At 41.9% G+C, this 26086-nt stretch overlaps 1 protein-coding gene across 1 annotated transcript in view; it reads left to right on the top strand.

Moving 5' to 3' along the window:
• COL4A6 (collagen, type IV, alpha 6) overlaps positions 1-24848 on the top strand; it is a 172838-nt gene extending 147990 nt beyond the window's left edge. Inside the window, exons 21-44 of the mRNA XM_010569146.1 lie at positions 427-606; positions 1200-1383; positions 6384-6455; positions 6887-6994; positions 8138-8359; positions 8605-8766; positions 10768-10938; positions 11640-11783; positions 12057-12182; positions 12498-12679; positions 12941-13004; positions 13534-13608; positions 13993-14100; positions 14884-14991; positions 15413-15484; positions 16762-16887; positions 17242-17358; positions 18812-18973; positions 19940-20038; positions 20317-20463; positions 22175-22291; positions 23055-23246; positions 23479-23765; positions 24394-24848. Of these exons, the coding sequence (XP_010567448.1) occupies positions 427-606; positions 1200-1383; positions 6384-6455; positions 6887-6994; positions 8138-8359; positions 8605-8766; positions 10768-10938; positions 11640-11783; positions 12057-12182; positions 12498-12679; positions 12941-13004; positions 13534-13608; positions 13993-14100; positions 14884-14991; positions 15413-15484; positions 16762-16887; positions 17242-17358; positions 18812-18973; positions 19940-20038; positions 20317-20463; positions 22175-22291; positions 23055-23246; positions 23479-23765; positions 24394-24654 (3486 nt within the window). The 3' untranslated portion in view covers positions 24655-24848. The remainder of the gene's footprint in view (positions 1-426; positions 607-1199; positions 1384-6383; positions 6456-6886; positions 6995-8137; positions 8360-8604; positions 8767-10767; positions 10939-11639; positions 11784-12056; positions 12183-12497; positions 12680-12940; positions 13005-13533; positions 13609-13992; positions 14101-14883; positions 14992-15412; positions 15485-16761; positions 16888-17241; positions 17359-18811; positions 18974-19939; positions 20039-20316; positions 20464-22174; positions 22292-23054; positions 23247-23478; positions 23766-24393) is intronic.
• The last annotated feature ends 1238 nt before the right edge of the window (positions 24849-26086 follow it).

Raw genomic sequence — 26086 nt, 5'->3', positions numbered from 1 at the left:
GCTGAGCATTGCTCATTGGCAGTATTTACTTTTGAAAATCATAGTCCATAAAGATACCAGTCTTTTGTCTTCAGAGTATCTTTATCAGTGTCAGTAAATGCAGCACACCAAGTAATAGGGAAGAAGATTCAATACTGGGGCCCTGTTATATCATGACTGATTCCCAGATGCCATCCAAGGTTGCTGTCACTATATATACCAGCGTTTGGCTTGCCACTATAAAGCTGTAGTGACTTGATCAAAACATTTGGAAATAATCAAACCTTCTCTTTTTTTTTTTTTTTAGTGTAATGTATCCGATAGGAAACCCTTTGGAGATTCTTTCTAGCTCCAGTCATTGTGTCCTGTCCTCATATGACATTTTTAAGAAGCAAAGCCTTTTCTCTGCATGTTCATATTCCTGGCTTTTTATCTTTTGGTCTCTAGGCTTCAGCTGGTCAGCAAGGTCTTCCAGGCCTTAAGGGAGAAAAAGGGGATTCGTCCTATGCAACAGGCAAAGGTGCTCGTGGGGACCGTGGTGCGACAGCACCCAGAGGACCTTCAGGCATCCCAGGAACCCCTGGCAGGGATGGACTTCCAGGCTTGCCAGGCCCACCAGGCCCTCCAGTAAGTTCAGATTAATTTAGCAGCAGTGTTTCAGAATTGGAATAAGGAGCAGAGACAATAGAAAGGCCTGGCTTATTAGTCCTGATTAGCCCTGTTCTAAGTTTCCAAATACATAAAAAGCTCACAGTCTCTGAGCACAAATTTGTCTTTGTCAGGATTAATAATTGGCACTCATTATGCCTCTAGCTACCCAGTCAAAAGATAAACTTCCAGTAGTGGGGCTAGACCCTAATGCTGTTTCATGTTGTGTCCTAAAAGATAAAAGACACTGTAGGCATAATTATGAGTCAAATTTTGGAATAGAAAAATCACACCAGAAACTTTTTAATTAAAAAGAAAGTAAATTTCTTTCAGAATATGTAATATTTACATTTTGGCAAATACAACATAAAATATTATTTTTAATAGTCACTGAGTTTCCTGCATTTTGAAATAATGATAAGTAATTTACAGTGGTTTCCACATACCTTCCCAGGCCCATCTGAACCTTGCACAGAACTGACCAAACTCTTATGCATTTGTTAAAATGATAGTGGTGTATTTTTTTCTACATCTCTTTGATTTTCAGCTGTAATTGTCTTTGCTGTGCACAGGGTGATGGTGGGCTAGGTTTCCCAGGTGAAAAAGGACTGCCAGGATTACCTGGCTCCAAGGGCCATCGTGGAGAAACTGGTTCTCCTGGTGTTGGATATCCAGGTCCTAGTGGCGTTCGTGGGCCGCCAGGTGACCCAGGAATGGATGGGTTTCCAGGACAAGCAGGTCTTCCAGGCCCTCCAGGTAGGTGTTGCTGGATTTGCTTTTATTTTGGAAAGGTGCAAAGCTGCTGCAAGTCAAATGGCACTCAACTTACTGCTCACACAGCAGTCACAGCTTTCTCAAGTTGTCATGCTCAGGAGGACACAGATAATAAGCAACGAATACTCAAATGGTATTCAAATACTAAGAGCGTTGGATGGAGCTACTCACTGACTGTTGCTGGAGAACCATTTTACACCAACAATTGATAAAATGAGGTTTTTAAAAGCACAGCCTACTTCATGGTCCAGGTAAAAATAGTAACTCACTGGTATCTGAGATGTCTGAATCAGTTTTCAGAACTATTACTATTATTGAAATAAGAAGACCTCCAGATTTTTTTAAAAGAAAAAGCTGTAGTGCATTGTGTGTATGAACAGGCATTGGTGAATAAGACATTGTCATGACAGTCAGGTAGGGAGTTCAATTATGACTGATGCAACCAGCTCTGGGCTGTTTGCTTCCTGAGGTACTACAGTCTGGCTCTGTTGGTATGTCATTATATGTACCTAAAGCATACCGTAATGACAGGTGATAAAGTCAGTAAATATAGGTTTGATAATGTTTCATGTATGATGTTTTATGTTTGTTCTCAAAGTGAGTTACATGGAAGGTCATATGTCTAAACGTTTATGGAAAATGTTTTCATAACAAAATGACTGCAGAGAGCTAGTCCCAATCTTTTTATTCCATGTCAGCCATTGAAATATAATTTAAGATAAACAGTATTTTTTCATTGCCACTGCTGATTTTCAGTGTGTTTTCCATTCTGTGTATACTTAGGCTTCTAGGTTTGTAATTCCGTCAGTATCAATAGTATATTTGCAGGCATAATATTGTTGCACAGGTTTCTGGATTGATAAACTGATGTTCTGAGTTCAAAAACCTTGGCGGTAAGACTACTGCAGTATGAGGAGTTGGCAGAGGAGCCTTAAACCCAGGGGGAGGTGAGAGCTAGGCCAGAATAGCACTGGGAAGTTTGCACAGACATGCTGGATGGCATGTTACCTCACATCAGTGTCCTGCTGGGTTGTTGTTGTGGGGTGAGGTGACAGCTAGCATTAAAGTCCCCCTGGAACAGTCTGCATAAGCTTTTTTTCCAATTCAAGTCACATGCTAAATGCTAAAAGCTTTACTAATTCATAGCTATGAATGCTTACATCTTTGTTTGGTAAATTGTCTCTTACAAAATCCACTAAATTAAAATTGCACTGTAAGATAAGTAGAAGTAAAATGCTCTGTGCATGATGTGAACTCTAGATATTCTGCAAAGCGCATCAGAAGCCAGCTTATTATGAGTGCTACATCAAAGCTTTGCTAACAATGAATGGTCCTTTGTAGAAGAGTATCTATAGTCAGAATATATAGGAAAGTGTGAATAAGTCATTAGCCAGTTCACTTTGCACCTCCATAGAGATGTGTAAGAAAATTAGTGAATGCATCATTCCCTCCATACTAGGAAATAATTTGCATACATTAAAAAACCCTTTGATGTACTAAGTTTCATCTAATATTAAAGAAATGTGTGTGGGTGGAAGAAATAATCATTTCTTATACTGCACAGACTGAAAGGCCTTATCGTGAAAATGAGGAAACACTTTTAAAATGAGACTGTGAACTACTGAAGTTACCACGTCAAAGACACCACTGAGGAATTTTGCTCGAGTTCATGCCACATGCAGCAAAACAGGGTGAAACTGTCTTGCTTTGGAAAAGTCTAACTCAGTATTTTATAAAAAGCTAGACTGATTTTACCTGGTATTATGAGATTAATCAAAAATATTGGAATTGCCTATATTTTGCTTTTATGCCTGACATGATGGTTTCATAATTGTTTAATTTCCTTGATACTGGGATATTATTGTGTAAACTGTGATAATGTAAGGTATTAAGTAGCTGGGGAACACTAAGTTTTGCTTGTATAATTTTTACACTAAGCCTTGCTTACATCATTTTGCAAAACAGACAAGGAAACAGTCCTATTTGCTTTTCAGTTATCCTCACATGGAATTTCCATTGTTCAAGTCTTCTGCTGCTGGCTAATAATGTAAAATAGAGGATATGCTATTGTACAGAGTTGTTTTTGGAAAACTGACGTAAGAGAGTCCTTAAAGCCATGTGATGTGAATGCAACAGTATTAATTAAACTTCCCTTTCCATGCCAGTTGCTGCCCAAAATGCTTGCTTTTTGAAAAATGTCATTCTTTATTGTACTGTGTCTGAGAAGGAAATGTCTCTGAGATGATGGACCTCAACTTTTTATTTGATAGTGTTCAACATCAGGCTCACATAGGATTGCGGCAGACCAGAACTGGAATTTTTATTTTGTGTTCCTACCATTTAGCTTTTACTTTATCAAAAGAATGCCCTGTCAAAATGTACCCAAGTGCAGGCAGCAATGTGTGTGTAACATCTTGCAGTTGTGGTATTTGTTGCCCATATCCATTTGAAGCATAAATTGGATTATGGATATTTTAGTTTTGAACCTCTGTTCTTACAGCGAGTGCTGACTATGAAGATGAATTGCTGTCACAGATAAAAATAGAGCATGCTTTGGCTTTGTGTAAGAATGGAAGTGTATTGCAACTCTGTGTAGATACGTTGTCATGAATATAGTAATTTTTAAATGAATTTTGCTATCAGTGAATGCCTTGCATCAAGATAAAAGTAATGAATTGAGAACTGACCTTTGGTTCTCTCACATCAAAGTAGAAAATGTTCTGATGTTTCCTTCAGAATTTGCATAGCATCTCAGTATGTGAGCAGATGAGACACCCTGGGGGTTGTGTTCCCTCTTGTTCCCTGCTACATCCCACTTTCCACATAAGCCTTGCTTGTTTCTTTATACTAGAGCTGATACCTGTTAGCAGCTCCTGACTAGCTAGAATTTGAGATAGGATTGTTCTTTCTTCTCACAAGTCTGAATAATGAAATCAGTCACACAAGACAGAATAATGAAATCATGATAATTAGGGTTGAGGATGGAATGAAAAAGGGTAGAAGTGCTAGGTCAAACTGGAATCACTTTCTGTCATTTGGCACTATGAGAGAGGGGTGCTCAAATCTGCCTACCCTGACTAGGTTTGGGGCTGGGCCCTAACCTGAAAGCTCAGCTTTCCATCTCTGGTTGGACGTAGACATCGAAGTCAGAAGATTTTCATGCAGCCTTTTGTGAACTGAGTTGGAATCTATTGAGAAGAACCCAAGAAGTATGTCATTGAACCAGTTCTTAGCACTGTTTCAATCAAAAAAATCACAGGGATCTTTACACTCTTTGCATCAGAAAAAATGCATTGGGTTACTTTATGAGTTTTTGTCCTGGCCTATGTCATTTTGAGACCCCTATTCTCACTGTCAGTGTCGGAAACAAAAGCCATATTTATTATCCATACAGAAGTCCACTGATTTGATTTGATTTGATTTATCCAGGAAATAGTTTGACTCAGGGTCTTTTGTTAATAAAATCTGGTAGTCATCTGAAAATGTTAATCTTTTCCAAAAAAGAGTGTTTAGCTCCTGTTGCTGTGCTGGAAGAAATACTTCCAGTGTTGCCTGATTTAGACCAGATTACCTCCTCAGAACTGAAAGCAGTCACAATTTGGAGTGCTCTTGAATGGCTGATGAATAAATTTGGCTTGTCAGTCTGGGCATGGAGCTTGAATAGAATGATCCTGCAAAGAGAGTTGTAGGGAAATGAGAAACAATGTGTCTGTGATACCTGATTATCTCATCCTTAATGGGCCTTCTAGTTGATGCCAGATTTGAATTAGCAAATATTGGGCAACAGTGCAGTTAGGCAACTGTTTCTCTGTGCATATAGAAGTGTTCAGAGTAATGAAAAAACCCACCTCTCTTCCCCAAATTTGCTTTAGTAGTCATCTTTTGTATGTAGTCTCTCTGACTAAATAGCTTTTAAAGCCCTTTAGATTTTCATTTTTAGAAAGTGTATGATAGTTTAAGGCTAAGCCAGCTGTTACAGCATAGGAGCTAATTCTTGAGTTCTAGCACAGACTCCTCTTAAAATAACTGGAAGCATTTCTGGAGTTGGAAATTCTTGAATTAGTTTTTGTGATAATAATTTCTGTGACTGTGAATGTGACTTCAAATTGTCAGTGACCTACAAGGAGGAATGTTGGAAGTGTTTGAGATCTTTCAGGTAAAACTGGTGTGCTAGCAACGCTGATAATGCCACATAAATTTCCTTCCTCTGAAGAGGGATTGCTAGTAAAAATAGAGCCTTTTTTTGAGAGGTGGAAGGCAGTCAAAGAGCTTTGCAATTGCCGAGTCTTGTTTCCTGCTGATAAACTCCTAAGCCATGTGGTTATTTCTTACTCTGACAGACTGTAGAAGAAGCAGTTGGAGAATAAGGCTGAAATGCAAAATCCTTGCTGTTCTACCCTCCATGCATGCATTTCTCTGGCCTAAAATCTTGGGTGACAGGTTTATTTAAACACCTGTCAATATTCCCTAGGTATGTATTTTACCTTGCATGTGCACATTTTAGTATTTCACACTATAGTGTACTGTTTATGTACAGCTTAGAAACATCCTCGGTTTTTAAAAGTTAGGTACACCTGTCAGCTCCCACTGACTTTGAAAGCTCTCAGCCTGGACCTTAAGCTCTCTGAGGCACAGACTGCCTTTTCAGTGCCTGTTGCATAGCCCCTACCATAGGGAGAACCAGTTGCCGAGTGGAAGCAATGGATATCATGCTACAAGTATTCCACAGCAGTAGTTGCTACCTTTTACTGGTCATGCAGTAAGTCAGTAGTAGGGATGAGACTAGACAATTGCCAGGTTCCAAATGCCTTTTCTTTTCTGTAACATCACATATTTGAGATGACAGCAGTGTTTGATGTGCATAAGTTCACTCACAGCCGCTGATGATATGTCCTGTAAAAAACATCTGGATACTAAATGTTCCTCTTCTGACTGTTTCTCTGAAAGGGGCTGTGTGCAACCTCAGTATTTCTTTGTTTTAGGTATCACCTTGCCCTGCATAGTTCCTGGAGCATATGGGCCCCCAGGGACTCCCGGCTTTCCAGGATTGCCAGGTAGGGAGTCAAGCTGATTGTAATGCACTGGCTGACTACCAAGAAGCACTTATTCCTCAAGGAAGATAATACCTGCTAATTAATCTCCTCCGAGTGATAGTTATTCCAGAGAGTTAACTGGCAGAACAATGTTCTTGGGTTTTGGTTTTTTTTTCCCAAAAAGACTAGGCTTAAATCCCATGGAAGATCATAATGACTGCACCATTTTTTCCCTTTCAAGTAGTCTCTGAACACAAACCGTCTCCTTCTGTGTTTATGTAGCTGATGAAAGAGCCATAGCTTTGAGACTTTATTTAGCTTAAATTGTGTATCGAGTGAGTATTTTTAGCACTAGCTTTGCAGAAAAGATTTGATCCTGTTTTTTCATGCTATGTTTTTGTCTTCTACTATTCATTCATGAATATTATTTATTAATATATTTTTACCCTTAGGTTCTAAAGGCAGCAAAGGCTTTCCTGGCTTTCCAGGCCAACCTGGATTACATGGGTCAAAAGGACAGCCAGGGTCTCCAGGAATAATAGGCTTGCAAGGGGAACCTGGTAAGAGGGAAGTTACTGGAGTTCTTTTTATTGTCTGATTAATGTGTACAATATTTTATCAAAAGAGTTGCCCAACCTTTTAGGACACTTTTCTGCCTGGTACATTCATAATGCTCCACTGAGAGCTCCACTGTGCTCCTTCCAAATGCAATCTCTGCAAGCAAAGAGTTGCAGCTTGGAGGAAAACAAAAGAAATGTTCAAGATACTTGTTACTTGCCTATAATATTATATTGCTGCTGGAAGAAAAGAGGACAACCAACACAATTTGTTTCTCCAGAGACTGTTGTCATGTGCATTATAACAGTTTAGGTTAACTACAAGTTTAGTGTAAAGCTTGTTTTAAGCCATAAAGGCACGCTGTACACAGGTTTTGGACTCATTTTATCTGTCGGAATGTCTGATGGCTGTGTAAATAAAGAGCAAGAAGCAGAGGTATTGAGGGATGATTCCCAAAGCTATGTTGCTGCGTATCCATTGGGTTTCTCTGGATGTGGCTGAAGAAATCTCTAATCCTTTCACTACATTAAGGGTGGATATCATCTTTATGGGGTCACTGATTTCAGGACATAACCCCTGAGCAGTGTGGCACATCCACACAGCAGTGCAGTTTAGTGTCTGCTTGGTACAGGGAGAGTACTTCCAGTCGTCCTTGTACCGAGGCTGCCAGTGTCTTCTGCCCCACAGTCCCAGAAGTTGTCTGATGCAGAGGACAGAGTAAGAAAGGTGTGATGAATATAACATCTTTGGAGCTTTTGCGGTTGATGGTGGTAGTGAGATACTGCCTGTCTGTAGCCTGAAATGGCCATCTTCCTCCTTTTTTTGTCCTTTTTGCCTAATCTGCCATCTAGTGAAACCAAGCTTGTAAAGCTGCAACTAGCTGCAGCTCCCAGATACTCCTAAAGTATTCTTTTCTTTTTTTTAAAAAAAAGAATAATATGAAAGGCTATTTTAACTGTTTTAAACAGTTTCATCACTTTCTGTCATGAACTGTTGTTTCTAATTCAGTACTGAAACATTCTGCAACTTTCCAAACAACTTTATCTTGCATGGAAATTTTTTAAATGTTGATTTTGTCAGAGATTCTATTGGAACCAGGTATTCTGTACTTCTGCTGAGTGACATTTACTGTTTTTCTCTTTAAGGCTTCCCTGGGCCTCGAGGAGAGCAAGGGTCACAAGGACTTCCAGGACTGGATGGAACAGATGGTTTGCCTGGGAAAATGGGTGCTTCAGGCTTAGCCGGAACAAAAGGAACTCCTGGAGATGTATTTGGTGCTGAGAGTGGAGCCCTGGGAGAGCGTGGCCGACCTGGACTCGCAGGTGATAAAGGGCTTACAGGTGATCTTGGATTTCCAGGACCAAAAGGTAAGCACTGATACTGCTTGTATCTGGGAATATCAAACTGTTTCTCATTCAAAAATCTTTCCTCTTTCCAATCTCTTTAAGCTACTGTGTTAGCAATCCTCTAAGCTGCTCACAGGTGGCAGCAATTTGCTGGTTTTCTCTTAGAATCTAATGCAACTCAAAGGCTTTTATTAAAACTCACTTTTTAGTTAAAAGTGTGAATTTTGTTTTATTTGTTCTATAACCTCCCACCTCTCTGTTCCCAGGGTTAGATGGAAGACCAGGCCTCCTAGGTATTAAAGGTGAACAGGGTAATCCAGGATATTCGGGTGTCCCTGGATTGCGGGGACCTCCTGGTCCTGGAGGTCCTTTTGGCATTAAGGGAAAACCAGGACCCTTGGGGTCAGTTGGCCTTGCAGGAGCACCAGGTATGTAATGTCTTCAGATGAAGACAAGTCGCTAAGCTGAATGCTGCAATGTTGAGGAAGTGTGGGAGAGATTTGGCATTTGCTAAGAGTGAGCTCCTACCTCTCGTTAGGGGTAACAGTGTGCAGCATTTGAGCCTTTTGCCTCTGATGACTGGATAACTCCTGCCTAGAAATGTTGCCCAAGACTGTAAGAAGTATAGGAGAAAGCATCTTAAATGTCTTGATATTTTTAACATCTCTGCTCTTACATGCTGGCTATATCATTAACTAATCTTCATTTCCCATTTTCATGACAATTAATTTCTAATGTATAAGGTTGCTTGAAATGTGACTTTGATAAGATTGAAAAATTGTTGGCTTCCTCAGAACAAGCACTTAAGTCTTCTCTTTCTCTTCACTGGGGCAGAAGAGAAATTTATTTCCCTTCATTTTAAGGGGAAAAAACCCCACCACTTGAGTACAGCAGTATCTCTCAATCTGCACGGACTAAAGTATTCCATGATAACAGTATATGCAAGACTTGAGAACCCAGCGGAGAGAGACCTGGGAATTAGTAGATAATGGTCTATGACATAATTCGTCTGTTCTGACACACAGAAAGACAGTGCTGGAGCACAGTGACAACAAATGAATGAAAGTAGTAACATCATTTGAGATGAAAATCATAGAGTTTTAAAGTTGTTTTTTTTTTATTTTGACATTAACATTGCTTCTGCCTCTCTATTGTTTTACATTTTTTGGACTGTATGCCGTATATGACTTTCCTTCAACTGTTTTTAAAAACCTCCCATTGCTAGGATGATAAGCTCCAAATGATTAAGTTTTTTGCAGCTGTAGTCTCTCTGAATCATTAAGTTCTTTTGTACCCTTGTTCTTTCTGTTTATATATTTTGTCTGTTTTTTCCTTCACCATGTTTCTATTCCATTTATCATCAACTCTCCATTTCTGATGTCACACTGTTTGGTTATGGGTTCTTCACATAGGCTGTCAAGGTGAGAAAATGCAGTGTAGCATAAAAGCTCATGGACTAACAACCTAGCTTTTAATGCTACAAGAATTGCATTGACTATAGGTGATACCCCTTATTATTGCTAATCAAACCAGAAGGCAAAGAACCATTGTAGTGAGAATGCTCAGACAGTAACAAAGCCTGAAACCTGTAAGGAAATCCTTAACATGTACAGATTTTAAGTGTGTGTGTTTTCTTTGTCTTCTTAAATAGAGCAGCCATTTCATCTTCTGCTTTAAAAAATACTGGGTTGTAGCTTAAAATGTTTTAGCCCTGAGTATAACAAAGCTCGTATATTGGGTGCTACTGCTGCAAATGCCATTTTTCAGAAGCCACCTGATTTTCCCTTCTTTTCCTCCCTTTGGATCTGAGCATTCTGTTTTCAATGGTTTGAGCCTTTATTTGTAATTGTAAACCATTACAAAGCTTCAGCTAGAAACAGTCTGAAACACTTAGAGGCAAAATAGTGCATATGATCTTGGTTTTGTGACAGCACAATCAGAAGCTTGTTCCCTTAGTGAGCAATCTGCTCTTGAGAAGTAACACTTTAACTACCAAGGTGGAAAAGAAACTTGTAAAAACAAGCCTCTCCAGTTGATCTCTGGTTCACCCAGAGGACGGCATAGGTAGCAGAAGCTGACAGTAATGATGCTCGCCATTCTGGTTTGGTGCCTTGATGATAAAGGTAAGACTTGTGCGCTACAGTTCAGTGTCTGGCAAAGGAGACAAAAATGGACACATCATAAGGGGTTTCACTCTTGCCAGTTGTGTAGTGATGTAGGCAGTAACCCTTTTCATAGGTATTTTATTATTAGATGACTAATGCTTTTGCAACTCTAAGCTTTATGCCTTCTAGTAGGCTGCATGTGCCGTAAGGTCCATTTGTCATATTAAAAACAATGCTGTGTTTAAACAGTTTGGGAAGCTGTCCGCAAATCCTCCTAGTGTTTGTGTGACATAATCTATTGAGTTCTTTCTTGTATTGGTTCAGGACTTCCTGGAGTCAAAGGCTTGGCTGGGGATGTAGGTCCACAAGGCCCTGCTGGTATGAAAGGCTTCCCAGGTCTTGATGGTGCTCCAGGATCTCCTGGGGAAAGAGGATTCTTAGGGCCACCTGGGCCTTTTGGTCAAGATGGACGTCCGGGTTTTTCTGGGCCAAAAGGTATGTGTTCCACTAGGGGAATAGCCTGACATTACTGTGCCCACAAAAACATAGCCTTATTGGTACAGGTTTTAGGCCCAACTTGTCAGAAGAGAATGAATGCCCAACTAGTGTTGGAATGCATTTGTTTTGCTGCTGAGTTATGAATTACGAATTATGGATTTAATTATCAAATCTTGGTTATAAGGAGATCCACCTTAAAGGACTTGGGCCCTTGTGGACAAAGGACCATGTAAATCAAGATAGAAAGACAGGAAAATTGAAGCAATGAGGAACAGCGAATGAAATTTATAGAAGGGAGAGAATGAAGCACAAACCAAATAGGAAGTAAAAATTTACGATTTGTGTGGTCATTAAGCACCAATACAGTAGCTGGTTACTTGGAGAATTCTGGGTTATTTTAGGTGGAGAGCAATAGAGCTATGTAACTGCATGTTGCTCTCTTGGAAATTGATGGGGTTTTGCTCTCCAGTAGAAGCAGGACCAGCCTCTTAAAGGTGATCTGAAAAGTGCTGGTTTAAAGTATCATGAGTGAAGACTCGTGAGACAAGTGGCCGTGCTGTGCTTGTGTCATGAAGTTTTACTACCTAGACTTGGGTGATTGGCCAGACCCATGCTGCCTCTACCTGCCAGCTAGGTTGGAATGCGGTGTACCAGAAGAGACTAATTTTCCCTTTCTATTTCTCAACTTTTCTATACAGGCGAGAAAGGGTCTTCTGGCCTGCTTGGTTTCCCTGGCATGCCAGGCCTGCCTGGTGTCCCAGGGGTGAATGGGTTTAAAGGAACTCCTGGCACAGCTGGAGGAAAAGGGAACCCTGGAGCTGTGGGACTCCAAGGTCAAAAAGGTGAGAAACAGCTGAAAGGCTTTTGGTGGGTGTGCAGCAGAGGGACTTAGGAGGCCCTTCTGAGATGTCTTCATATTTAATGTTTTCTTCTAAATACTGTGTTCTTTTCTTCCTTGTAAAATACTTTGGCCTGGTTGCCAAAGATGCTGAGCACTTACTGATGAATTTGCATCAGATCACATGGAAGTTCTGTTTTTGTCTGCCAGCTTCTAGTGTTATACCCTTTTTCTGTTAGATTATTTTGCAAGATTTTCTGACTTCTTATTTCTTCAGGTGACAGAGGTGATGTAGGTCCACCTGGTCTTCCTGTTCTTGGGCTTCCAGAACAGGCATTGCAATTCAAAGGAGACAAAGGAGATCCTGGATTAGCTGGACTTGGAGGATTCCCTGGACCTAGAGGTATTTCACAACATTGTAGTTAGTTGCCAGTATCAGTTGTTCAGTAACTGTGCTTATTCTCAGGGGAGTATGGTCTATCCTTTTGACAGCACCCGCAGTATTACTATTTTATCTTCTGTCATTCACATTCTAGCAAGATTTGCATATGGCAGTTCTGAATTTTTAGAAAACGATTTTCCTTTGAAGCTCTGTTCGGCAGAGCTAATGCCATTCCTTCTTTCTCTTTAAGGGGAGCTTTGGGTAACAGGTCAATTGGCCCAAATGAGCTGAATGTCTGTATTATGAAATTAAATTATACTTTATTGTATAACCCAGGTGATAAAGGAATCCCAGGAAGCCGTGGGCAGCCTGGTCTCCCTGGTCCAATTGGGTCAGCAAGCAAAGAGAGAGGTCTTCATGGTGACCCAGGCTTCCCTGGTCCACCTGGACAGCCTGGGCTGCCAGGACAGAAGGGTACACATGGTATCATAGGATTTCCAGGAATGCCAGGAGAGAGGGTAAATATCTTCTTAAGTGTCTTCATCTTCTCTAAGTGCTCTTAGGAAAATCTTGTGTTCTAATTCATACTTCTGTAGCAAAGCAATAGAAACTGGCAGGATTTTTCCTTACAAAACTTCCAGATTGTTTTTGTTTGGCTCATACTGTTGAATGATACTTCGGATAGTATTTCTTCCTACATCTTTGTGGTCTTTTATCCCACATGACCCAAACTTGGAAGAGCAAGAATAAAAAGCAAAATTTTGGTGGTTTTTTTTCAGGGTTCGGATGGTATCACAGGAACACTTGGATTCCCAGGACCTATTGGCCTCCCTGGTCCAAAGGGTAAGGAATCTTTCATAGTGTACATGGTCTTTCAGCACACACAGTCCTAATATTCATGACTAAAATGAATGAGTAGTGTTCTAGAAGTGTCCATTGCTCTCCAGTGACTGGCTCTGAAGTACATGTCCCCTTGTAAGGGGCTTCCTTCAGATGAGACCAGTCCCAAGCCAAATGCCTAAATACTTTATGGTCCTTTGAAAGTTTGGCCACAGCACTGTGTGAAGCATGTTGGACAGTACGAGAGGCACCCTTTTCTCTCATCTCCTTCTGTCAAAACTATAAAGGGCAGGATGTTGTGGAATTACCCATAAATGTTTGTATTATGCATTCACATGAGTGAATTTGCATCCATTGCTGTTTATGAGCATTTTCAAACTCAGGTACGTCACTTACTATTGTTTTTGTTTGCTCCATGGATTTGAAGTATAGGCAAGGTTTATTTTCATAAACAAGGCTATTAAGCAGCCCTGAAAACTGCTCCCCACAGTCAATTAGGGAATGGCATCCCCACCTTGTCTTTCTTTTTCAGGTGAGCAGGGAGAATCTGTTGGCATTCCTGGCATTGCTGGAACAAAAGGAGAGCGAGGGGACCCAGGGTTCCCAGGTAAAGTAGCCCTCACTTCAAGAATGCAAAATTTTAGAGATTAAACAGGATAGCATTGCCCAATTTGGCTATTTTTGTAATCTATACATTTAAATACTTCAGTCCTCTCCTGGAAGTGAGATCTGAGGAGTCTGGAATCCAGGTGGGGCACAAATCTGGATGATAATGAACATGTCTGAGAACAGCCCAATTCTAGTGCTGGGTCCCACTTCACTTCTTGAGGAGGAACTTGTGAACTTGCACTGGTATTTGGCGTCCAGGGCCCAGACCGTGGCTAAGCAGACACAAGTGCTGCAGCCTCAGCATAATGTGTTTCTCATTCTCTTCCTGCCTTTCTCCAGTTTTACTTGTGCTCTAGCATGCTGTCTGGTTTTATCCTTTCAGGAGAGAGAGGGAGAGAAGGACTCAAGGGTGAACCAGGCTACCCAGGAAACACTGGGGTCAATGGACTCAAAGGCAGCCCAGGAGATCTTGGCCAAGAAGGACCAGCAGGTACTGGACTAAGCATCTAAGTTCTGCAGTTCAAGGTGTAACTGTGGAACAACCTCACCTTGTTGTTTCCTTAGCCCTGGTTGGCCTGTCTCAGCTGAGGTTTAAACAAGAAGGTTGACAAGAAGATGGGAATTTTCTTTGATACTAGTGTAAGGTGTCACCTTGTCCTGTCATGACCAATCCTGTGGGTCAACCGTGTGGTGAATCCTGTACAATAGAAACCTAAAGGAATTCTTTTAACAAGTAGGGAAGACCTCAGTTAGATACAAGCAGTAGCAGCTTCTTTGCAGCTGCTTATGGGCAAGGCTGCTCTAAAATCTTCCACTGCAACACTTCTGTCTGTTCCCTCTCTAGAGCCGAACCTACACAGAATGATGGCTACAAGTGTCTTTGGGTAGTGGTGTACTACCAGGTAGATTCTCAAATTGTTATCAAGATTAAAGACGGGATAACAGCGAAAGTCGTTATTGGAATATTTTATTTGAAAAACAATTTAATTAGTTATTCAGCATGTGAACTGTTCCAGGGTGTCACTTGGTGGATGATGAAGAATATCACTGCTATGGTTTAAAAAAAAAAAAAGAGCTATCAAATAAATAGCTTGATAAATGCTATGCTAGTAGTGGTAGTGAGGAGAGATTTGGATCTGGTTTTGCTTTATCTAAATAGTAGTTTATTCACCCGTCTTACAAGTTAAGTGTGGGAACAGAAGCTGTAAGATGGAGCTGTGAGCTGTTCCATCCTGGATGTGTAGTACAGGAACACTTTTCTGCTTCTTTTTAGGAATCCCTGGAAATGCTGGGCTGAGAGGAATCCCTGGGCCATCAGGACCTCCAGGGCAGCCAGGACCTGTTGGATTCCCTGGAGCTCGTGGAACAGCAGGACCTAAAGGTATATCTGGAGCCTGCACATGGTGGGAGAAACTGGGCCAGAAAACCAGTGTTTCAGCCAAGTATATCACAGCAGGAAGGCAACACTGTTATGTGTGGGCCAGCTGTGCGTGGGAAATCAGCTCATTTCTTGGCAATGTTAGTGCAGGCACCAGCTGCTAGAAATAAGCAGAGGAGTGGTTGAAAAGGGAGAGGCTCTCACTTGATTTGGATCACTGATGGGTGTTCACTGAGGGTAAAACCAGTGAGAGCAGTGGGAAGAGTTTCCATGAAGGGGGCCTGTGTGAAGGAACACATACTGTGTTCCCCTGTGTGGCAGGTTTCTCATACATGTTGTAGTCTCCATGAAACATCTTATGCATTTCCACCTAACTAGATCATTTGCTGAATTGCTCACTTATGTGTTCCCAATGTCTCTTCAGGGTTTCATGGATTCCCAGGTTTAAATGGTCTGAATGGCTTGCCAGGCACAAAAGGGTCTCCTGGAACACCAGGTAAAGGAAATGTGTAGTAGAAGTGTCATAGCTGGGGAAATGCATACACTGGTCCATCATGAGAGCAGTGTTCTCCACAAAATTCCCCTATTTCACCCAGTTCTGGATTTAATTATATCCTGAAGAAAAAAAACTCAGGATACTGAATGTGCATGAACAAATTCTTCTTTAATGCCAGTAAGAATAGGATGCAGCCTTTTGAGTGAAGAGGCTTTTCTGTTGATGGTTCTCCTTGAGTTCCTGAAGGACTGTGTCACTGCTGAAAAGTTGATGGAATGAAATCATAAAACTCTTCCATTTCTAATGGATGCTTGATTTTAGCAGGGCGGCACGAAATGTTTGCTTTGAGCTGGGCTTAGCGATGGCATGTTTCCTTACTGCTTTCCATAGCCCTCCGTTATATGGAGCTCAAGAAAGGCATCAGTAAAATCAGAAGCTGGTTTCTTTGATTAGATTCTGGATTCTGCTTTTGGGAAGCTTCTGCTGGATTTTTTTGTATTTTTAGCCATATGAAATAGAATGTGGTTCTGTTTTGCAAAAAGTGTTTTACTAAATGTAAAGAGATGGAGAAAGACCTTACCAAAGAGACTTGTTTAGTTACAGTCATCTTGTAAAGCAGCACTTAAAATTTGTGGCAGACATTTTATGCATGGAAAAGGACAAACAGTCTTGATGTGTACAACTCGAGTGCTACCTGTGTTTTCTTTGTTTAAAACATTCTCTATTGGAAGGTAATGGTTTACAGGATATATCCTCCACAATTTTCCTGTCTGAGAGAGCTGCTTAGTATTTACTCTTACCAGAGTGACGTGCTGAACATCTCCCTGCAGCTCTTCCTGGGAGCCTCTGCCCTGCACCACTTGTGCCTCAGTGTGTCTTCTGCAGTAGTCTGTGCAAACTGGTCTCTCCATGTTGGAGCATGAAGCCCACTAGATTATTTGAAGACTAGGAGCTTGAGTCCATCTTGCGTCCTCTTGAGAGACACAGCATACCGGCTGGCAGGCAAATCCTGTCGCAGAAGTGCTATGTTCACATCCTTGTACAAGAGCTTGTAGGAAGACCAGAAGTCATATGCTTCTCTCTCAGCATCCTGCAGATTGTTTAAATTCACTCAGCACAACCAGAGTAGCACATGAGGCACCAAATCTTTTTCTGTTGTTCTACAGAGAGAGTAATAAATGGCTAATTTTTTATTACAACTCAGTTTGTGTAATAATTTAACTGCTATTAGACAATTTGAATAGGCTCTCTTATCTTTGTTAACTGTGTTTAATTAGGTCTGAGTGAAGCTGGACTGAAAGGCCCTGCAGGTCTCCCAGGTCCGAAGGGTGAAGAAGGTTCTCCAGGCTTGGGTAGAGGAGCTCTAGGATTCCCTGGACCAAAAGGCTCATCAGGAGACATGGGTAAATATTGATGTTCTGGAAGCCCAGTAGGATGTATTGCAGCTCAGGTTAATGGGTTGCATGGTCAGCAGGATTACCAAAGAGAACTCCTCAAGCCACAAAGGTGGTTAGTAGTTTGACAGGTAAAAGTTAAATCTGTGATGTGCCTATATATTTGAGAGACAGTTGGTTACACTGTTCTTACAGTGTCTATACCTCTCCTGAACAGCAGAATATATAATTTTTTCCCCTCATGTAGTGACATGTCTCTTTGTTCTCCTCAATATAAACACTACTCAGCCACTACTGTCCATGTCTATGAAGATCACTGCAGAGCTTTGGGTACACTCTCTCACTTTGTATTTCTTATTCTAGGTCCCCCTGGTCCTGTGGGACTGCCTGGCTTGCCAGGAACACCTGGAGCTTCTCTTCCTTCTGATATACGTGGGAGACCTGGGGATGCTGGCCATCCAGGAACTGATGGGAGTTCAGGTATGAAGAGAGGCCTCTTCAGGAGAGTGGACTAGCTGAGGCGATTTCTGTTTCTTTACGTGCTTCCTTTGAAGTGCTCTGAGAGGAAATGTCTTAGATGAGTAGTGTCACTCTAATAACCTGGGGTTGAGAACAGGGATTGAGAATGAGGAGATCTGTTTTCAATTCCTGCTATTGAATCCTTATTTGATTTAGCCTGTTATTAAAGCTCTCTAGTTCATACTCATTTCCCCTATTGTGGTACTGAAGACAGACTCGGGCACTAAGGTAGGTACTTAAGTCCAGTGTAGTATGTCTAAATTTGGACACCAGCTCCATTTTGGACTGTGGTTTCCACAGCTGTAATCATAGGCTCTGTGTAAAGTTGAGAAGTATCCTGTGTGAGCTGGGAGGCAGCAAAGCTTCATTGCTACTTAGAGGCACTTGCCATAGGGTTGACAGCAAGCATAGTTTGAAAGATTTGTCATGATGGCATTGGTACCCATTCGGTACCTCACCACCTTGCCAGAGAGGCTGAGACTCCAGGCCTTTCCCTGGCCAAGGATTTGAAGCTATTGCTCTCATTCTCCTAAGGAATGTCTGAGTCACCAGGCTAGCTACCAGGTGGGACAAGAGCTATGCTCAGGCCCAGAATCTGAAGCTAAATTACTGTGGTTAAAAGGATTTAAAAATTTATGAGACTGTCGTGGTTTAACCCCAGCCAGCAACTAAGCACCCCACAGCTGCTCACTCACTTCTGCCCCCCCACCCCCAATGGGATGGAGGAGAGAATTGGAAAAAAAAGGTAAAACTCGTGGGTTGAGATAAGAACAGTTTAATAGAACAGAAAGGAAGAAACTAATAATGATAATAATAACAATAATACACTGACAATAATAATGAAAGGATTGGAATATACAAAACAAGTGATGCACAATGCAATTGCTCACCACTCGCCAACTGATGCCCAGTTAGTTCCTGAGCAGCAAACTGGCCCCCCCCCCGGCCAACTACCCCAGTTCATATACTGGGCATGGCATCACATGGTATGGAATACCCCTTTGGCCAGTTTGGGTCAGCTGTCCTGGCTGTGTCCCCTCCCAACTTCTTGTGCGCCTCCAACCTTCTTGCTGGCTGGGCATGAGAAGCTGAAAAATCCTTGACTTAGTCTAAACACTACTTAGCAACAACTGAAAACATCAGTGTGTTATCAACATTCTTCTCATACTGAACCCAAAACACAGCACTATAGCAGCTACTAGAAAGAAAATTAACTCTATCCCAGCTGAAACCAGGACAGAGACCCAAGCGGATATAAGCGGGTAGGGTCTGTTCTTTTTCTTTGGGAGGAGGACACCCCTGGAAATATGAACACCCAAACAATGACTGTCCTCTAGAAAGACACACTGGGAATAGCCCCAGCATTTACTTTGCCTGAGAAGCAGATTGCACTAATTACCCCTGTTGTCTCTAGGTCTTCCAGGTCCTCCAGGATCACGAGGGCCCCCTGGCCCAGCTTCTGACCAAGGTGACACAGGCAATCCAGGTTTCCCTGGTGTTCTTGGCTTGCGAGGCATTAAGGGTGATGTGGGACCCACTGGTCCAATTGGACTCCCTGGAGCATCTGGATTCAAAGGTAATCTTGTCCTGAAAGGGTCTGGGTGTGGCTTGGCAGCTGTCACCTTGATAGTATGAGTGGCTATCGTGTGGTTAGTGTGACTGCTTTGAAACGAATCCTCATTCAGATGTAGGCACAGCTGAGTTTGTTGTCCAAGTCTTCCTTTTTGGCCCATGGAGGTTTTACCTACTGACTCCAAAAGCAGCAAAGTGAGGCCAGCTCAAGGTGCTCTTCAGTGTGTCCCTACTGGTTTTTTTTTCCTTCTCTTTTTTTTTTTTTCCTGAGTAGATGATGTCCACATGCAATGGTGCTGTGCTTGTCAACTACAGTTACCCACTTGTATTTGCTGTCTAGGCAAAGACTGGAGATGCTGTTTCATGCCACCTATCATGTATGCTCAGAGGCATAGCACGGTGGATTTAGGTCTCCATAAGAGGCTAGAAGGATTGTAGGAGTTAAGAGATCTTGTTCTGGGCTAAGGCAGGGAGCAGGCCACACTCTCTTTGGTCTCTGCTAAAGGAAAGTAGAGGGCAGCTGCCAACAGGAACTCTAGTAGCAAGGTTTCAAAGAAACCGCACAGCTCAAAAGCCAGGAATGGGTGGAGAACCATTGCCAGGTGAAGAAATGTATGTTGTCTTTGTAGGTTGACAGATCCCCATCCCTCTGTGCTGTGCATAGAGATGGATTCCAAATAGAAAAGATATGTACTCCCCAAACACTTTCCCTGGGCTACCCAAGGAAAGGGAAGAAGACTTTCAATAACATGTAATTATGTAGCAGTGGAAATTCTTGTCTTGGGGCTCTGCAGCCATTCTGGACATCAAAATGGGCACAGAGTTCCTTAAGGGTCGTGGTCCCCTCCATCTCAGAGCTGAAATGCTGTTGCCATTGCTGCCGTCAGTGTGTTTCTCAGTGCCCCAGCTGTGGGTCAGAATCAGGAGCCTATGCTTAGCCCGTGAGGTCTTTAGCTGTGTATCTTTGCAGGTATAAGAGGTGAGCCTGGCCTTATGGGGATGCCAGGTAAAGATGGGCCTCCGGGGGATCCTGGTCACCCTGGGCTGAAAGGTGAAACAGGCCATCGAGGTGAGTGCTGAAGGATTTGAAAACCTGTACTTTATTGCACATGGTTTGGGCTGGGGAAAATTTCAGAGCTCCCTTAATGGGCTTATCTGGGGGACTCTTAGTTTCTTGGAGATTGAAATAAATTAGAAAGAGTTTGACATACCACTTTTTACAAAGATACCCAGTGCTAATGTACTAAGGCAGTCTTAATTTAGCATACTTCTCCTTTGTGTCAGTATTATCATCAAAACTGTGAAATTTTTATGGGGTACTTACACTGTCATTTGCACTATATACAGGTCTCCCTGGCCGACAAGGGGCTCCAGGTATAACCCCACAGCCAGAAGAAGTCACAGCCCCTGCAGGCTTACCTGGTCTGCCAGGAATTGATGGTGTCCCTGGCTTTGATGGAGATCCCGGATTCCAGGGCCCAGCTGGAAAACCAGGTAAAAAGTACACTCAGATCAGTGAAATGCTGGCCTTCTGGAAGAGCAACGCTACTTTCTCAAATGCATTAGGAAGGTTTTTCTAATAAAGGAGATAATTCCAGCAAAATGCATACAAACATCATGTTTTATTATTATTAGAATGTACTTGATAAATTCTGGTCATGCACTTTTATAGTGTTTTTTAATTCGGTTTCCAGAATTAGGTGCAGCAGCCTGTGATGCAGCTGGTATGATACCGGCTTTGGTACTAGCGGGTGGAGTGGTCATGAAAATGATTCACCACTGAGAATTATTGGAATTGTCAATGAAATACTGTAACTTGAGCAGTGCTGGGAACTTCAGCCTGCACCACTGTGGTTCATATTGTTTGACAAAGCAACTTTGGTAGGTCCTGTACTGCTTGGCTCTCCTAGGCCCAGCAAGTCCCCATGATTCCTTTCTCAGCACTGCCACTTAGGCAATTTTTAATTGTTAGTATTCTCTTTTATTCATGAAAACTCCTAGAGCGGTAACATCACTTAGCACTCATCCTTCCTCCTAGATATTATCCTCAACCCCGTCATGGTGAATGGAGCTGTGTTAGTTCCTGGCTTCCTGTTGTCATTTCCTAAAGTGGATAAATGTGCAGGGAGTAAAAGCTGAGAGAGGCTTTATTAATACTGGTCAGGCAATCAGGTAACAGATGCTGCAGAGCTGTGGAAAGAGAGAAGTTCACTGGGAAATTACCCCTATTTATACTATTTTTAATGCTGAATCTTTACAAAAGTTGTGCAAATGTACAACCATCTGTTTCCCAGTCACATGTTTCTTTATACTAATATTAACATTCCGCATTACTGATCACATGCTAGGTACCTCGCTCTGTGCAATTGCATAACAACTTCTGTCTCTTTATACTGTTTTCTTATATTTTTACTTGTACCATCCTGAACACTTATTTTATTGTTGGTTTATCCAATCTGTGCCAGACCTTTCTGCTTTGGACTCAGGACAGTCCTGAACGGACTCTAACGGTCCATAGGCATGCACCACCTCTTACATCTCACTAAATTCTAAGCCTTTATATTTAGAGCACCCTTCACTGCCCTGAGACTTTTTAAAGCTTTGTCAGTCAGATGCTCATCATTGAATATCGTGTGGAGGAGGGGAAAGGTGAATTTAGTCCAAGTCAGTGGCTCTAATTTTACATAATATTTAGGCTGAACATCCAAGGCCAATTTTCTGGTTTGAAAAAAGGGTGAAATCAAGCAAAAGAATTGACTTCATGTGTTAAGCAAAATTTCAGCAAGGTAGCTCAACTTTCTTCAGCTTACAACAGCTGGGCCATTATACCAGAGGATTCTTGTTTTCATAGTGGCAGGAATCTTGCGAGACAGATATGAGAAGAGTTCACAGACTTCCACAGCCATCAAATTGAAACCTGAGTCTTAGGTCCAATGTGGCTTCAGACTAAAATCAGTAGCTTATCCCAGATCTCAGTGCTGCACTTTCAGCCTTGTCTAATGTTCAGCTGCACCTCTTGATCCTTTAACAGACAGTCAGATCACGTGGAATCCCTGTACGGAGTTTGTCGTTTGTAACCACAGCAGTTGTAGAGTGAGGTCTCAGCATGGCTGCTGACAACATATTTCTCTTCTGGAATATGACTGCATGAGTGAAGGCATTAGTGTGAGGAAATAATGATAGTAATAATTGTATTTAATCTCAGGTACGAAAGGTCTGCCAGGAAGATCTGGTTTGAAAGGACGTGATGGTTTACCTGGATCACCTGGCATAGTTGGGGATCCAGGACCTTTGGGTGCCCCAGGACCACAAGGATTTGAAGGTAATTTTATGATTTGGGGAGCACAGATCAGAAAGAAGCAATCAGTAGAATTCTGTTTGCCTACAGGTTCTGCAAAGACCCTCCCCAAGCCCCAATTACCTTAGGAAGACCTGGGAATGTACATGATCTTGTGTCTTACATCTCCACTGAAGTAAATTTAGTCTTCAGTGAGGAAGATTATGTCATGTGTCATTGTTGTCTATCACTGCTGGTGTTTCCCTAGGTACAATTCTGAACATCTTTTGGTTTTAATGTTTTGTGGATGTGGGAGTCATCTTGAAGGTCTAGATAAGCAAAATGGTATTCACAGTGAACACAGCTGTGGGGGTTGGATAGTAGAGGAAAGGCACAGTGAGAGAGATTTGGATTCTGCCACAGATTTGTTGTACAACTTTTGGCCTTTCTGTGTCAAAGGAATATCATAATGAAGAGCACTATAGCAAAAATGAATTTATTAGGCTTTGGTTGGTGCTTTGAGATACTCACCATTATTGTACTGTGAGATATGTGCTAACACTTTGGCACCAGAGTTGTTGGGCGAAGAAAGAAAATTAAATGAGGTAGGAAATGGGTGGGTGCTAGTGTGAAATGGCTGCTTTTAGAACTGCTAAGTCTAGTTACACATATAACAACCATCGAAACTTGGGGTCCTCATTGTACATGACTGACATAAACACAATGACAGCAATGTCAAAATCAGGTATAGAACCAGCTGATGTCCACACTGCCTATCAGTAATAGTGACTCCTTTTCTGTCTTCTAGGTGTTGCTGGAAAGCCGGGCTCGCTTGGTTTGCCGGGAATGCCTGGTCGGAGTGTGGGTGTTGGATACACTTTAGTGAAGCACAGTCAGTCAGACCAAATCCCACCTTGTCCCATAGGAATGAATAAGCTCTGGGATGGCTACAGCTTATTGTACGTGGAGGGGCAGGAAAAGTCACACAACCAGGATCTTGGTGAGTTGACAGAATTCTCTCAGGCACAAACAATGTAGGCCAAAATCTCATTTCAAATGAGCCATCTTCATTGGTACCACAGGCGGTTATAGTAGAGGTGGTGGAAGTCTGCTTGGCCAGAATCTGTACTGGGAGCAGCGTCGCTTGTGCCATCCTCCGCATTCATGTCTGGTGTGTATGAGTTGGAGTGTTTGGCAGGTGCTTGGTATGACCACTTCTCCAATTTTTCCAGGTTTTGCTGGCTCATGTTTGCCTCGCTTCAGCACCATGCCTTTTATTTACTGCAACATCAATGAAGTGTGCTACTACGCCAGCCGAAATGACAAGTCCTACTGGCTCTCCACCACTGCTCCTATCCCCATGATGCCCGTGGACAGCGTTCAGATCCCACAGTACATCAGTCGTTGCTCAGTATGTGAAGCACCTTCCCAGGCTGTGGCTGTGCACAGCCAGGACATCACCATCCCACAGTGTCCCCTTGGTTGGCGCAGCCTGTGGATCGGATACTCCTTCCTTATGGTAAGGATACTATTGCTAATGCAAAGGCAGCTTTAAACATTTCTAGATCTCCTCTTTGATTAGGTGACTGAGACGGTATTCTGTGAGTTGCTTACAGGAAACTAGAGCCCTGTAGCTTCTTGCCCTAGTGCATTTCTTCTTTATCGGCTGGCCGGCTGTAGGCTTTCTGAGTTTGTTCTTGTACTGCTCGAGTTCAGTAGTAACACTGATGCAGTAGTTCTGTAATGTCACAGATGTTCTTTGTTCTTCAAACCTTTAAATGTGGAAATGCTAATTAAGCTACAGCATTGTCTCTCAGTGGAAAAAGTAGAACATTTTCCATTGCACTCTCCTAGAAGCTCATTAGTGTAAGATTGTTAGAAAAATATGAAGTCAGCATTATTGTTTCCAAATTTTCCCAGCTTACAAGTGAAAAGCTGGTTTTCCATTACACCAGGCCTGTATATTCAGCCTAAGCACATTCCTTTGCTGCTTCACCTCTAGCCCTGACTCAAAAGACAGATACATACAGCCAAGGTATAATTTTGGTTGCCTGTTTTACTCCTTTTAACAATGGAACTGGGGGACTCCCCTGTTTACCTCCCATTCTGTTCCTTTGAACTCATTTAAACTGACATCTTTATTTCAGCATACTGCGGCTGGTGCAGAAGGTGGAGGTCAGTCCCTTGTCTCACCTGGTTCTTGCCTGGAGGATTTCCGTGCCACTCCGTTCATTGAATGCAACGGTGCTAGGGGAACATGCCATTACTTTGCAAACAAATACAGCTTCTGGCTGACGACCGTTGAACAGTCGCAGCAGTTTGTCAGTGCTCCTCCTTCAGAAACTCTGAAAGCAGGACAGCTTCGAACAAGGGTCAGCCGTTGCCAAGTGTGCATGAAGAACTTGTAGTAACAAAAATGCAGTAACATTAACAGTCTTTGTTACCTAAGACCAGACATCGCTGGTGTGAAGAAGGATAAATTCATAAACCTGTTTTGTGTGTGGTTGATGGGTGAATCAGGATGGCCAGAATTCTACAAAAATCGAGTGTCAAGTCCAGGAGTCTGACTGCGCACAGAGGAGGAAAAGACCAGTGCTCTGAAACCTTTTTTACGGAACATGGTGCTATGCTTTTACTTCAGCGGGTTTTTTTCCCCTCAGTTACGGCTACCTCAGAAAGTCTCTGCGAGTTCCTTATTCAGACCGAAGAGTAACTGATGTCTCACATTACACCACTCCTCTGTCCAAGGCACATGCCAGTCATCAACAAGAGACATTTTTCAAAAGTTATGCTTTATTAGTATCTTTGCAAACAGTATTTGGTCTAGTGTAAGGGAATGAAGACTCATTCTCCTATGAAATACAGAGCTAGGTAAAATTTATCAGTGTCCTGTAGGTGACTTAGAAACACTAAGCATTAATGGTTGATAACTGACTTCCTTAGTAAGACTCAAAGATTAATTTGTTTTGCTTTGCTTATTAAACAGATGGGACGTTCTTTCCTCCACTGACAGGTAATCAATTCTAACCCAGACTCTCGCCCACAGTTGATTTTAAAGAGCTACCCCAGTGAAAAATGCAATTTTTGATGTGAAGATGAATCCAAAACACGTCTAGCATTTTTCATAGCTTTCTATCGAAATATATTCCAGGTAAAATGTCTGCTTCAAGGTCTGTGCGTATCTTCTTGCAGTCTAATGATGTGCAGCTACCAGAAACATTTCATTACTAGGAACATAAATTTCCTTTCTGAGGTAGCCTTGGCACACTTGTTTTGTAATTATTCAAGCTGTGTGTATCTGGAAAGTAGAGGCTTTACTAGATAGCATGCAGGCTTACACAAACACAGAATCTAGCGGTTATGGGATGTACATTTTTTACTTTTACAGGCACAATGTGTTGTATACTTCTTCCTCTGGGCTTTATTTCTGTTAGTTTAAAAAATTGTATTTCTAGTGTATGCACTCGTAACTAGCCACGCTTTCCTTAAGGCCATAATTAAAGAGAAGTGCCACTAATTCTATTATCCTTGTATATTTTGAGGGAAAGCCATGAAAAGGTATGCTAATATATATATATATATATAAAAAATGAATTCATTTAGTTGGGTTAAAATTATTATTATCAATCTCTCTAGAGTGAAGCATATGAAATCCTTATATATTGACATTCCAGGACATTTGAAAGAAGTGCCTTGCAAATACACTATCACCTTGGCTTAAAAATCTTTAAGACAAAATTGTTCAGAAAATTATTATTAATGCAAGACTGAGACATTATTTCAAAGCACTCTTTCTTTACTAGGTTCTAGGGCTCTACCTCTATCCAGCAAAGTACTTAA

Source organism: Haliaeetus leucocephalus, unplaced genomic scaffold (assembly GCF_000737465.1).
Source record: "Haliaeetus leucocephalus isolate CR32 unplaced genomic scaffold, Haliaeetus_leucocephalus-4.0 Scaffold262, whole genome shotgun sequence".
NCBI lineage: Eukaryota > Metazoa > Chordata > Aves > Accipitriformes > Accipitridae > Haliaeetus > Haliaeetus leucocephalus.
This window is presented reverse-complemented; position numbering and strand designations above follow the sequence as displayed.